This window comes from Erinaceus europaeus, chromosome 9 (genome assembly GCF_950295315.1).
Source record: "Erinaceus europaeus chromosome 9, mEriEur2.1, whole genome shotgun sequence".
NCBI classification, from domain to species: Eukaryota; Metazoa; Chordata; class Mammalia; order Eulipotyphla; family Erinaceidae; genus Erinaceus; species Erinaceus europaeus.
The window spans coordinates 44,753,242-44,768,280 of record NC_080170.1 but is presented as its reverse complement, the minus strand read 5'-3'; the positions used below and the strand labels follow the sequence as shown (position 1 = coordinate 44,768,280).

At 50.7% G+C, this 15,039-nt stretch overlaps 1 protein-coding gene across 12 annotated transcripts in view; it reads right to left on the bottom strand.

The window, feature by feature from the left end:
* CACNA1E (calcium voltage-gated channel subunit alpha1 E) overlaps positions 1-15,039 on the bottom strand; it is a 558,522-nt gene that overhangs the window by 327,875 nt on the left and 215,608 nt on the right. For all 12 annotated transcript variants that reach the window (XM_060197790.1, XM_060197787.1, XM_060197789.1 and 9 more), the window contains one exon: positions 9,002-9,267. In XM_060197790.1, coding sequence (XP_060053773.1) covers positions 9,002-9,267 — 266 coding nt within the window. The remainder of the gene's footprint in view (positions 1-9,001; positions 9,268-15,039) is intronic.

The window sequence follows — 15,039 nt, the reverse complement described above, 5'->3', positions numbered from 1 at the left end:
AAAAAAAAAAACATAGAGTCCGGGGGCTGGGTGGTAGCACAGCAGCTTAAGCACACATGCCGCTAAGTGAAAGGACCGGCGTAAGGATCCTGGTTTAAGCCCCCAGCTCCCCACCTGCATGGGGGTCTTTTACAAGTGGTGAAGCAGGTCTGCAGGTGTCTATCTTTCTCTCTCCCTCTCTGTCTTCCCCTCCTCTCTCGATTTCTCTCTGTCCTATCCAACAACGACGACAACAACAATAACAACAACAAAAAGGGCAACAAAGTGGGGAAAATGGCCTCCAGGAGCAGTGCATTCGTGGTGCAGGCACTGAGCCCCAGTAATAACCCTGGAGGCAAAAACAAAGCTGGAGCCCATCAGATAACATTCATATGTTGGCTAAATATGTTCCCAGGATTATTTGCATTTTGTAGAGAAAGCTCAAAGCCTTCCCACCTGAAACCAAAGACTCAGCTTCCACTAGCAGCAGGAATCTAGCTGGTACAGGAGAGAGATTGAGGTGGGCAGGGGAGCACCTCCTGAATAACAGGACTGACTTGCTACAAAGACATCACCAGGCAGATAGCAGGACTGGCTCAGACAGTGGTTTTGACTGTCACCAGGGAACTTTAGCACTGAAAATTCTCAGGCCCTGTTTCAGATCTATAGATCTACAGAGTGAGAAACCTCAGGTGGGGACTCTTGCCATCCATAGTTTCACCTTCAGGAGATCCTGAGACTCACTAAAGTCTGGGAGCAGTGGTAGAGATGTGAAAGACAGAGGTCCTACATGTGACTTCAACAGAGGAACTGGCCTTGGTGCTGGTTAAGTCACCTGCTAAAAGGGACATCACAGAATCAATAGTAGCAAGGTAGCCCCCACAGCCCATAACTGGAAACTGCCAAGACCTTCCGGAGTGGCTGTTGAAAATCCATTTCATGCTTTTTTACTTTGACCAGGCCCTTGAGACAAAGGTGTGGAAACTAAGAAAGAGACACAAAAAGGCTGAACTCCGCCCTCCCCCCAACCTGCCGCTACCATGGAGGTAAAGGACAGTGAAGACCAACTTCTGTCTGGCACCAGACTCCAGAGCTTCCTCTCTGGATGCAGGCCCAGGAGCCCACACCTCAGCCCCAGAGATGGAAGTGACTCTAGTCAGATCACAGGAACCTCAGTTTACATGAGAGCACTGGTTCTTCTCCCCACTAAGCTGACGTCCTCCACTGAGTGACATCCTTCCACCATGCCCTAAGGAAGAGGTAGATAGAGACCCCCCACCCACACACACACACACACACATTGGCTTTAGTGGCAGGAGCTTTTGGAAAGAGCTGCAAAGATTCAAATCAATGATTCAGCCATCCCCAGACTAAAGGGCCACACTTGGCATGGGGTGGGGATAGACAGGAACTGGACCTCAAGAGCCTGTAGCTGGAGTCATTTCCCAGGCTTTGCCCCTGGCCTCTGGACTTATAGCTCTGTTCTGACAATGACTCTATTTCAGGTCTTCCAAAAAGGCTTAAGTGAGTTAACCATGGAATTGCCTGGGCCTATGAACTTGACACTTAAAACACAGAGAAAACCAGCTCCTAGTGCCCCTTCTATAGGAATGCCTGGATAAGATATTTTCTACTTTCTCAAGTTGGGATCATCCCTCTTCTTTTTCTTTTCCCCACCTTGGCTAAATAGTAATTTATAAGACTATATATTAATAGGAAGGTATATTAACACCAGTTCTGCCACCAAAGGTCTGTTGTCCCTACCCCCACCCCCAACCCCACCCCCCAATAGTGAAGCTGGAAAATCTACCCTCACTCTCCTCTGAGTATGCAATATCTCTTCAGTGCAATATTCCAAACTCAGTCATATTCTGCTTTGCATTTTCCTTTCTGTACCTCTTTCTCAACTTCTGTTTATGAGTGGAATCATCCCATACTCATCTTTCTCTTTCTGACTTATCTCACTTAACATAATTCCTTAGAGCTCTAGCGGATCATCCCTCTTCTTAAAGACATACCTCTGGCTGGTCCATGCTTTTCCAGAGAGAGAGGTACACAGGGATCATAAACAGATTTAAGGGTTTCTAGCCACAGATGCACGAGAGGAAAATCATGCCAATGTACCTGGACTCACCAGTGAGCAAAAACATAATACAGACAACTCCCTGAGTGACAAACCCCTCAGCTGTGATAGACAAGGAACTCTTACACTGCACTTTCTGTTCCCAATTACGAGAGGAGAGAGGCTCTCAGACCCCAATGCTCACTGCTCCTGTAAGATAAGAAAGCCAGGGAGAGAAGCTTCACTTCAGGCCCCTAACATGTGACTTCCCTGTTTGCCACATGGTATGATCGTGGTGGTGGCAGTGGTGGTGCTGGTGGTGGTATACATCATCTCAGTGCCACCTCTCTGCCCGATTCCTAAGTGAATTCTATACTGAAATTTGAAAATAAATGGCTTCAGAAACCTCTGTCTTTGTCAGTGTGAAAAGCACCCAGAATGTTAAGGGGATGCAGAATGACAAGAACTAGGGGATATAAATATATTCCATCTAACAACATCCTCTGAGCAGACGAAGGAACTGCTTACTTATGGGGTGACCAATGCCACAGGAATGGGCAGCAGTAGGCAGTCACAGAAAAACCAGCAAGAAAAAAGCATGCACAGCTGCCCCCACCCCAAGATACCCTCCCTCCCCACTTTCACCCATATCTTCCATCCCTTGCAGCAAACTGCAGACTTCCAGAAAGAAGCTGATGTGTGAAGCTAGCTCTCCACAAGAGACCTTTGCACATCTCTAAGAGGAAGACAAATAACCTTCCTTTTCTGAAAATCCTAGGAAAAACCCACACAGATAATGAATTATTCACAAAGGCTGAACCTAAAAATGAGAGCAGGAGAAATATAGAAAGATGAAAGGGGAAGAGGACCAAGCACAAAGGGAAAGTGAATGGAAAGGTTTGGTCTCACTGGCCTTAAAGAAAGGAAATTAACCACAGTCATATTGTCGTGCCCTTGCTCTTGTCTTGGTGGTCAGTGGTGAATTCTATCAGCAGGTTGTGGAGTTGGAATTTGGAAGGTGCAGCTTCTCAGGAAGACCCTGAAGATAGAAGACAGGTAACTGCTGAACTGGTGAATAAGGAGTCAGAGGTTTGCAAGAGTTCTGAAAGCTTAGCAAATCTTGACTTGGCTTTATTTCAGCATAGAATACAAAGATTTTAAAAAAAACAGATGTTCCTATAAAAAAGGGGAAAGCAGCAGAGTTTGGGGAGGGGACACCTACATTTTGTACAGCAACAGCTAAAAGGAGACAAGCAACTGGGATGGAGCTAATAATTCCAGAGTTAATAACAAGAAGGGATGTTCTGGTTCCCCCCTCCACACACACATATACTCCTCCTCCTCCTGTCCCCCACCTCCCCCTCCTTTAATTCATAGTGTGCATTGCGCCGATGGCAGGGAGAACAAGAGAAGTGGAGAAAATGACATGCAAACCAACAGACACCGCTATCACATCCAAGATATTTTTATCTCCATCCTCAAGTCATTTCATTTCTGTCAAACTGCTTCACTCCAGACTGCTTCCCAGGCTGCCTCCTGATTACAACTGGTCCCCAACAAGTCAGAGCCTGGCTTCCTGATGTAACACCGCCCGTACCTCATGGCTAGGACAAAGCCACAGGGCCATTTGGAGATCTGGGGAGCCTTGGAAATCAAAGACCTTTCTCCTGCAGCCTCAGTACTAGTTCCCTTCATCCCACCATCTGCATCCATGCCCAGATACATGGGAGACAGGCTTTTCTGCATTATCTGGTCACAAAGTATTATCACAGACTGGGTCTTGGTTAACCGCCACCTTCTGCCCTAATCAAGCCCTCTGAGGATGGGTTTCACCAAGACTGACATTCTTGCTGGGATTAGTCTACTACCTTGCAAGGCCCTATATGTACATTTTCAGGCAACCAGAGCAGGAAAAAAATAAAAAGGTATACACCAAAAGGAGAGGTTTAGAAACTAAAACTTTATAAAATCCTCAGCAGAAGTCTTAAAAATAAATGGACAAGTCATCTCAAAAAAACTCACCATGGAAGTCGGGCGGCAGCGCAGCAGTTAAGCGCACGTGGCCAGCTTAAGGATCCCAGTTTGAGCCCCCGGATCCCCACCTGCAGGGGAGTCGTTTCACAGGCAGTGAAGCAGGTCTGCAGGTGTCTGTCTTTCTCTCCCACTCTCTGTCTTCCCCTCCTCTCTCCATTTCTCTCTGTCCTAACAACGACAATAGCAACAATAAAACAACAAGGACAACAAAAAGGAAAATAAATAAATATAATAAAAAAATTAAAAATTTTTTTTAAAAAACTCACCATATTAAACACACACATCCTCTGACCCATAGCCAGAGACCTCTGTGTGTTGCTATGAAGTTTGCTGCCACAAGCACCTGCTCGATAAAGAACCACAGGTCCCCACTAAAAGCTTTCTTATCTCAGTGGCTGCAAATATATTTGTTCTTTCTACTTAAAGTCAAGTTCATGGTCACATGAAACATGCTAAGAAGAGCCTGACCAAGTGGATGAAGGAAAACCTCCCAACCCCCAACTATGGCACTGAGCCAACAAGTCAAACATGGCATTCCTTCTCTCCATCCTCTGACCCAGGAGAGTGCAAACAAGTTTGACTACAGACTTGGGGGCCTAGAGCCCTGGCATCAACAGGGTAAGTGGGTCTGGGCACAGAATGGTCTGAGCTGGCAGCAGAGGATCAGAGTGGACATGGGATGACATTCCAAGCAGCCATTTCCCTGGGAAGGAAGCTTTCTGTTGGGGTCTATTAGATGAGCAAGAAAGAAGAGGAGGAATCATGTGAAATATAAAATCATATCTTAAACTAAATTAGCATTTCCAAAAAGGTTATGTTATCCACTGCAGAAGGGAGTGTCAGGAGAAAATAAAATTATCTCCCTGTGCAGATGTAGCTTCCCAGCGACAAGAAGCACACACAGAGTGGGCTGTGGACTTGCCACCAGCGCTTGCACCAAATTTGGGTTATTATCTTGGGCATTCCTTCTGGTAAGACATAGAACTCCTAGCTTATTAAGTGGGTAGTAAGGTTGCCTCCACTCTAAGCCAGAGGGTTCCACAATGACTTTATAAGTAAAGTCATTCCTTTTCTCTTGTCTAATCTTCTCAAGCCACAGCAACTCAAAACCACTATGGCGCCGTGCTCATGAGACAGACAGAGAAACAGGGCCTCCCTCCTGCCAATCAGGATAAAGCCCTCTCCCCCTTCTAGCCAAACCCTGAGGGAACAGTCTATGCACAGGCATCCTCAACCCCACTGCCACAAGAGCACCCCAAGTGGGTCATGTGAGAAGGCACCCAGGTCACCTGCCTTCACAGACCAGTGAACACCTGGCTACCTAAGCCAGTGCCACCGCCATGCCTAATCAGTGGGTCTGACTATCTCACTGCTGCCAGCAGCCGCTGCTCAGGGAACACAATTTGAGCACCCAGCCCTGTGGGTGACCTCTCTGCCCCTGGTCCACCTCTCTGCTAGGTGGCACGACTCTAACCCTGCTCTTTCTCTGGACTCGGATGAAGACCCCACCTATCTATAAGCTGTTGACATGCCTGCCCTTTCACACCACAGTGTGAGTTTCACTCAGAGAGCCCCCCTCCAAGCTCTACTTGAGCTGTGTCATCCTCATGTCCCTACAGGAGCCCAATAAAGCCATGTCTGGGAACTGTCCAGTCTCTTGCCCATTTCCATTGCCTGAGAACTTAGGGACCCCAGTTTGAGAACATTAAGGAACACTGAGGAGGTCACAGATGGGCCCAGTGTTCTGAGGCCTGGAGTGGCTTCCAGCAGCTAGTAGAGGTGCCTACATCTCAGAACATGGGGTGCACTAATAATCAGAATCTTTAACTTCATATCCATTCAAAGCTGACCATTGACATGTCTTCTCAATGATTTTTTTTTTCCAGTTTCGAAAACCTGGCCCTTGCAAAGAGCAGTAAAGGACTTCCCAAGCTTTCCTGGTCTGCCAATCACCTGAGCCCTGACTCAGTGCAGACTGTGGTTCAGTGAGTTTGCAGTAGCCTCAGGAGTCTGCAGTATTGGGACGGAGCTCCTGGATCACTTTAAAGACAAAAATCTCCAAAACTGGGTCCACTTGGAATTAAAACCCCTTCATCAGAGATGGAATTCCTGAGGTTCTCTGTTTAAAATTGTAATAGTGCTTACTTCTTAAGTAGGCAATGTTCTGGGAACTTCACATATATTTGCTCATTTAATTCTCCTAGTAACTCATTTTTACCCTCCCACTTTTACAGATAAGGAAACTGAGTCACAGGGTAACAAATCAATCTTTGAAGGTCACAGAGCTGGTGAAGGAACTGGGACTTGAACCCAGGCAGCTGGTTAGTTCCCAGACTTAAAAAGTAGCAACTACTCAACCCCCTAGCAAGAAACAGTAAACTATTTTTGGGAAGCTGGACATTTAGAAAGCCAGGAAAATGGGAGAAGGTACTTAGATGCAATGGTAGAGAAAAGGCAGAACCCAGGCCGGGCAGTGGTGCACCTGGTTAAGCGCACATAGTACTAAGTGCAAGGACCAGCACAAGCATCCGGGTTGGAGCCCCCACTCCCCACCTGCAGGGAGGATACTTCACAGGTGGCAAAGCAGGTCTGCAGGTGTCTCTTTCTCTCTCCCTCTCAATTTCCCCCTCCCCTCTCAATTTCTCTCTGTCCTATCTAATAAAATGTAAAAAAAATGTCTGCCCACACTGAGCCCCAGTGATAACCCTAGAGGCAAAAGAAAGAGGAAGAGAGAGAGAGAGAAAGAGAGAAAAGACAGAACCTACAATGTCCTCATGTGGCTACTCCCCAGGACTGGAAGACAATTATACCATATGACGGGAAGCAAATGGTGTGTTTTTAATGTTCTATATAGGCAGGCTCCTCTGCACCTCTTAGCAGATGTTCTCTGAGCACAGGCATCCCAGCTTGTACTCTGAGAACCACCTGGAATGTCCAACCATGAGCCAGAAGGGCTCACTAGATCAGGGTGCAGGACCCAGGCAGTGAGCATGAGGCCGAAACCACCTCCTGAGTGCTGTGTATTCTCTGTGGTTCATTTTGGCCAGAGGCAAGGAAATGGAGGGGGATGGCCACAGCACCCCCTGGCACTCCATGGTCTGTTGGAAAGGCAGGGTGTATGCAGCAGCAGAGACGAGGTGAGCAGAGGAGGCCATGTGCTGCAGAGAGCACACCCCATCTCTCAGGCAAGGGGCTGGAAATGCTCAGGAAGCAGAGCCAGACATCAACAGCGGAGCTGCGGCAGCCCAGGAGTTTGGGGAGCATGGTCCCAGGTGCCAGTTTGTTCCCAGCAGGGTGGTGGCCTTGTCTCTCACCAGCTGGAGGGGACAGGTCAGAGTGCACAAGAGACCTGCACCTGGTGGGTGGGACTATTTAGAGACTGGCAGCAGGCCAGCCTAGGAGGAGCCCCAGCTGGGGAGTAAGGGAGACCTGACTGGAGGAAAGGTTTGTGGCCCTGCAGCTGCAGTGGACACACAAAGAGTTCTGTGCATCAGGGCTGCAGGGACTCAACCTTGCTCCCTCTAGGCCCCCAGCTTGATGCTTGGAACCCTTCTCCCCCCGCAACACCACCACTCCTGGGAGATGGAAGGGGGGAGCATGGAGTGCAGGGAAGAAACTGAAGGCTGCAAAAGTAGCAGCAGAGAGCATATCTGCTTAGAGATGCTTGTGCTCCTACTGAGGGGTGCTGCTGGTAGCCTGCAAGCTAGCCAATCGCCACCCAGCCCAGGCAAGCAGAGAGCAGGAGGGGAAAGTCAAAGGCCAGTGCGGGTGGAGGAGGCAGAGTCTGGCCTGAGCAGGCCCTGCTTTCCAGATAGTGGGGACTCAAACCCTGGGCTCCAGCTGTCTGGTTGCAGCACACCTGGAGGATGGGGTTGGGAAGGAAGGCTGGGGAAGGAGAAAGGCCTCTGTGTGCAGATGCCTGGCTCCTCAGACACCTCTCTCCATCTATATCCAAGTCCCTTGTCACTCAGCCTTAACACCACCCAAATGGTTTGTTCTCAGGAACCACTCTGGCCTCCCTGCTGATCCCCCGATTCCTAAAGGCTCTGCCAGAGGAGCAGATTCTGAGGAAAGAACAAGGCAGAGAGATGCCTGCATTTGGTGCACTAGCTGAAAAGCCTGCACAGAGGCTCCTGCCACTCTGTCTCGCTCACACTGCCACCAAGAGGGCCACCCTCACCAGCTTCCTGAGGCGCCAGGGACAGACAGCTTGCAGATGCAGCCCTCAGCTGACAGATTCAGAGTAGGCTCCTGGGAGCTGGAGGAGGCACTAAGAGCCCAGGACCCAGGAAAGTGTGGGCCCTCTAACCACCAGGAAGAAAACTCTAACTCGGAGCTGCCTGGGCTGTGTCATTAGCTTCTGACACATTCCTTCACTCCCCTTGGAGGGAGACTTCAACTCTGTCCAGAGTTAACTGGGACCCAACCAAAAGCTTGTGTTCTTTACCTCTGTTTCTCCCAGAGTCCTGCCTGGAACCATCTGATTTGACACCCTCCTTGACTCAACTCTGGGACAGGCAGACAGGTGTCTCCCCAGCTGGCAAGTATGAGGTGCAGGAGATGAGTGCATGGGAGGGAAGGGGGCTGACATATGAAGCCCTGAGACTGACACACCAATATGTACAGCTTGTGGAGGGTGGGGGTATGAGACCAAGCTCAGCCCAGAGGTGGCTGGTCACCTAGCCATCACCAAGCACCAGGGACACTGGAAGTTCCCACACAGGAGACATCAGAACCAAAGGTCTTACCTGCAAAAGCACGCGTACTCACATGGGTCTCTGTGCCCAGCTTGCACCCAGGAACAGAGCTCACTTCAGCAAAGGTATATCAGGAAGGGGGGCAGGGATGAAATTCCATGCTGGGCTTCCCCCTCACCCCAAGAAATACCAAGGGGAGGGGGGGTTCAGCAAGGCAAGAAAGGATATGGCCAGTCGATGAGCTTCTTGGCATATTTCCTGACAATGTTATCTTCTCCGAAGATGAACAGGGATCTGTTGACGGTGAAACAGTTCTGGCGGACTGGGATGGGGTTGTACAAAGCCATAGTCCGCGCCCGCTGCGCTTTTGATTGCTTGTAGGCAGCTGCTGGCCCCGAGGCCGGCACCGGGGTGCCCTGCCGGTTCCTGCTCTGGTCTGAGTCTCCATCGCCTGAGCCTGGCCTGCCAACCACCGCCTCCCCGAAGCGAGCCATCCTGAAGTTGAAACAGACAGAAGACACACAGAGGTGATCGCGGCCCCACACCCGCGCAGAGCAGGCAGCGCGCAGAGCCCCCGAGCTGAGGCTCAGAGCCGCATTCCCCGACCACCGCCTCCAGGGATCCCGCGAGCTCTTCGGAGCGGAGGCTGCAGCAAGCCCACCGATAAGAACTGTTGAATCTAAAAGCACCCTCTGCGAAGCTCCATTCCTCCGGGAGGGGTGGGGGGAAGAGGAAGGGTTTGGGGGGTGCTCAGTTTCTGGAGGCAGTTTTTTTCAATATGCCAGTGTGTGGTGGCGCTGGGGGGCTGGAGAGGAGAGACGTGGAGCTAGCTCTTCAAACATATAGCTCCTTTCCTGCGGCCGCACCACCTCTTTCTGGGGGTGAGGTGGACTGTCCGCCAGGTAACAGTTTGGTGATTTATTGGTGGAGGGAGGAGGGGAATGCAAACAAAAGAACTTTAAAGAAAGATGAAAAAGGCAAGGACAGGGGTCACGATGACACGGTTTGGAACGCCAGCCCCTGCAGGTCCATCTAAGAAATTCCACCGCCAAGACCTGGTCTTTACACCCGCCGGTACAGCATCTCGAAGGCTACGCGAGGGCGAGCGAGCAAGGAAGAGGGGGGGCGCGGTATCGCGGTTCCTGCGGAAACCGCAACGCCTCAAATCGCCCAAGAAGTCGATCCAACCCCGGAGGAACAAATGAGTTCACAGCTCCTGCGCCGGGGCTAGAAGTTGAGCCGCGTCCAGGGAGCCACGAAGCCCGAGCTGCAGCCTCCTCCGCCCGGCGCGCTGGCCACCTCCCGGCTCGGCGAGCAACAGCTATACGCGGCTGCGTCGGCGAGAGGGCGGGAGCTCTGGCGGGCGCGGGGGGGAACAGGTTGCAGTGCGCCTCGGGGTGGCCTGGCACCAGAGTTGTCCAAGGACCCAACTTCCCTACTCACGACTCGGTGTTCCTCTTGGCCCCAGGCGGCACCCCCAGAGAGGAGGTGGGGACGGCGCTCAGGGGAGGGGGGCGAGCGCGGAGCAGGGGCGCAGCCCGGTGCGCGCTGGGGCGCTGGAGCCGCGGGGACTAGGTCGGCGAGCCGTGGGGGGAGCGGGGGTCGGCGCCGGGACGACTCTCTCCCCTGCAGCCGAACTGGAGGGGTTCGGGGGACGATCCAGCCTGGCTTCTGGAAGCCGGGGTCGCGGGCCACCCCAGTGAGGGTGCAGGAAGAATCGCTGTTCCCCAAGTCAGGCCGCCAGCAGAGAGGAGGGCGCAGCTGGCGGCGCGGCGGAGTCTCCGCAATAGAGCGGCTGGCGGGGGCGCACACGCACGCGCGCATGCACCCTCAGCCGGGTCCCCGCCCAGGGGCGCAATCGGGTGCTGTGCCCCCAGCAGAGCTGGAGCGGCACCCCGCACGTCGCCTCCCTAGCGCCCAGCCCAGGCCTTTGCACTGCACCCGCATCTCCCAGGACACTGCCTGGAGGACCGCCCCCGACCACTCCCAGAGGACAGCTCTCCCTTGGCACCACCCCCATCTGCCTACTTAGTAGCCCTCCCACCAGAACTGGGGAGGGAGGCTGGTGCTGGAAACCCTGGTTGGTGAGGCCATCCGCAGCTCTTAGGGCGGCGTCCCGAGTGTCCATTGTTGGAAGGGTGGTCCAGTTACTGGGGACCCTAGAGGGTGCGTTCCAGGCTAAGATTACCTTTTCAAAATCTTAACAGAGGGATCCTCTTAGCCATATCTGCTACACCCAAAACAGATGTGCTGGCTTCCCCAAACCCACCTCACTAATAAAGAAAAAATGTAGATTTGAATCTGTGTCTGACCAGTATAGGTAGGTAAAGAGCCCAGCAGTGTGGGGACATGCCTTTCCCCAAAAATGACTGGGTGGTTTGTGAAAGGCCAGGCCACAATGTCCCTTTCCATGTCCACCCTTCCCTCTGCTTTCTCCTGGAAGGGCTGGGGAAGCAGGCAAACACCTGTCAATGTGCAGAGGCTGGGGATCATGAGCAAATGCATATGAAAGGCAGTGTCTCTGTAGGTGAGGTAACAAGGTGGTAACATCTGAGAGGCACCTGTGTTCCCTTGGGGGAGGGGGGAGTCAGGGTGAGTACCGCCCCACATTGTTGTGGGAAGTCATCAATGAGTATGTCCACATGTGGAGAGGGATACTCTAGTGGCTGGAAATCCAAAGGAATGACCCCAACATGTGCCCCCCCCCAAGTACTCCAGCAGCCACCACTGCCCTTGTAGGCAGAAGGCCTGTGGACTCTGACTTTGGGAGACCCATTCCAGGTCCAGTGATGATTGCAAGTGAGTCAGCTCAAATCTTCAGTTCATCTTTGGGCTCCACATCACCACCTCTCTCTGTGTTCCCACCTGTGTTCCTTGGGGGATCCATTTCCATCTGCACCTTTCACTAGGATGGGTGGGTGGGGAGGTGGTTCTATAAGCCTTCCAGTCTGATCAGCTTGTCTGTCTTTAGTGCCAGCCACAAGTGATTTGAAGACTTGAAAGGGCATTCAGAAATGATCAAGCACGCTTCTTATAGAGCCATACCCCTGGCACAAAAGACAGTCAAAACTATTCAACTGAAAAATGGGTCAGAGCACTAACACTGTTGGGGTGATTCCTTTGGATACAACAATGTACAAAACACCAACATGGACATGGATAGATGCTTTGAAATAAGGTAAAATTTCACAATCTTGCTGGCCAGCACATCCCACAGACCTCACTCTCTGCCCCTTTTCTTGGCTTCTTAATCCCAGGGGACTAGGACGTAAAACCTGTGAGCTCCATCCCAGGCAAACAGGGCTCATCAGTCTCTTACCTCCTAGGAGGGTTTCTGCATGATCAGGAAACCCTGACTTGTGCCTCTGAGGCCTCCGCTAAGCAGAGATCAGTGCTAACTCCTGTTACTCTCAGGGGCCTGTGCTCACTGTCTTTCTTTCGAGACCTTAGCTCCCCAGAACAGGATACTCACCATGGTGAGGGGATTACAGCTAGACTCACTGGCTTTCCTGACAAGATGGCATCTATGGCTGTTTGGATGAAGTTGGTCCTAGAGCAACAATGCTGGGAGGCTTACTCTTGTGCCCCACACCCCACATGGCTGTCAAAACTCCCTATGACAACCTATGACATCCTTCATGCTCTCTAATGTCCCCTTCCTACTGCCCCCTAAGAGAGCTACCTTTTAACAGCCAAATAATAGTGTCTGTGCGTGTGTGTGTATGTGTGTGTGTATGTGTGTGTGTGTGTGTTTAATTATTTCCAGTTCACATGCACCTCATTCTAAACCTCTCAAGTCCACCTGGAAACACCAGGCTTGGTGGCCAGAGCAGCAGTTTCAGATGTTAAGTACTTTGTTCACATCTGACAAGAGACAGAATCTTGCATTTTTTTTAATGCAGCTTCAGGGCATGGATGAAATCTTCATGTATGCGCAAAAATGCTGAATGGTCTCCCCAGCCCAAGTTTTAAATTCTCTATATTAGATGAGAAAAGGATTTACACCAAAGTATCATTACACATCCACAGAGCTCTCCACCCCCTGGGGCTGCCCATGGTGCTCCCATATGGTGCTAGGGATCATGAGCTCTAAGGTATGCACTATATAGGCTGAGCTATCTCCCAGCCCCTCTAACTGTTCTTCTGGTTTCTAGTTTATTGCTATTTCTTACATGTAGATTGATTTCTTCAGGGAAAAACTATCGTGATTCCCAGTGGTCTACCATTATGAAAAGGAACTACTTATCATGATCTGCGTATGGGAATATGCACATGTGATCATCAACCTCAACTTGAATTTGACCCTTTGCCAGATGCTCACAGGACCAAGCTGAAAACAGTCCCAAAATCCAAGAAGGGCCTTGGGAAAAACCAGACAAGATCAAGTCACTGTTGTCCTCCCTCTAATCTCTGTAGTCCTACTGTCCTCACAGATGGAAACATGGAGAGTCAGCAATTAATCATGGCTCTGATTAGAAAGGGGGAAAAGTTCCTGGAAAAAAAAAAAATCTTTCCAATCCAGGACAAACAGGAGCCATATTTTCCTATTATTAGAGCACCATCTACTGGCCATTAGTGAACACTGGTCTTTGCAGCTCCGAGCACATACCCAGTCTCAGAGCATGGCCATTCTAAAAGAGGTGACCTCTTATTACAACTCCTTTCCTCCTCAGTGGACTTTGTTAAGTTTCAAGCCATGAACTGAACCACAATACAACCTCTCAACAGTCAGTACTTGAAAGTGCATCCCACACATGGGACACAAGTATACACAAACACACACACACACACACACACACACACCAGTCAAATGCTTTACATGAACCCAAACTAAAGCCCTAGAGGCTCCAAGGAAGCAAGTGAGCCAGGCCATGTGCAGGGGGGCTGTACTAATAGAGAGAGTTGGATATGCAGGGATAGCTGGAAAGATACTTTCTCATTTCCCCCACTCACCAACCTCTTCTCAGATGTTGGGCCCTCTTCATGTGAGATCAGCCCATCACTGAGAGCTCTGCAGCTCAGGTCTCTTATTAAGGGCCCATCCCCCAAGCCCTGCTCCCTGCTCCCCAACTCTGCCAGCTCCACTCAGATAGCCTATGCTTAAGCTATCAGAGTCCTTTTGTTCTGTTTTCCCCTGCTGAGCTTTCCCAAGAAATAGACTCTTTATGCAGAGCAGTGCTGTAATGAGCATAATGAGGAGAGAGGAGTTGGGAGTGGGCTCTTAAGAAAAAAGTTGGCAGGAGACCACGTGCAGATTCATAGCAGAGCAGAGGCACATTCTGGAAAGGCAGCCTTCATGACAGTCTGGTGGCTTCCACCATCCCTGACAGCCCCTGCTCAGTGACAACACAGCTTCACCTGCTTATGTAAACGCCCATCCGGGGACCAGCATTTTTCCAGCCTGTGCCTGAGAAGCACCACAGCTCCACCAGCCAGCTCAAAAACTGCTAATTTTGCTAAGAAATGTTTTTAAAACCATTTACCTAGGATAGCTCAATATTTCCCGAGTGCCAAAAGTAGCCACCTTATCTCACTGTCTTTTGGCTGAAGGACTGGAAGGCACATTCTCAGCCCAGGTCCAGAGAGCTAGGGCTTTGGCTCAGTGCATGGAGCCAGAAGCCAGAGCTGTGTATCCTGATAAAAATAAGTGGGGGTTCCTTACACTGTGTGGCCATTAGCATGCTTTTCCTGTGAAGAGTAGAGTCCTCAGTGTGACTTTGACCCTTAGAAAGGTAAGATAAATCCTTGACCCAGAGAGTCTCCCAGAAGGTTAACATTCTAAGAAAGCATGCCAGTGGCCCCCTAGGACTGCTGTGAAGCCAGAATACTACTTGGCTTACAGTAGGTGCTACATAGATGTTTATTGGGTATATTTTGGCCATGGTGGTTATGACCCCAAGAATGTAACAGACATTGTGTGTTGTATGCTCTCCCCCTGCCAAGAAAATTGGTTCAGTCCTGCTAGTTTTTGCAGGCCCGCTTGTCCCCACCCCAAGGAACCCCGAGAGAGTTCCAGAGTTCCAGAGTTCCAGAGTTCGAGAGTGCTTGGCGCCGCCGCGGGGGAAAGAGGCAACAGAGTTCTGTTTGGTGACTAGTTTGGGTTAGTTTATGAATCATTGTTCCTGAATAAAGAAATACAGCTTCCCTGCCCAGCCGTGTGTCTTCGAGTCTCTGTTACCTGCCCATGAAGCTAGCCCGGCCAGCTGGAGCCTCCAAAATTTTAACAACAATTGTGTATCTGGTGACTTTCTGGCTCTGAAGGCAGAT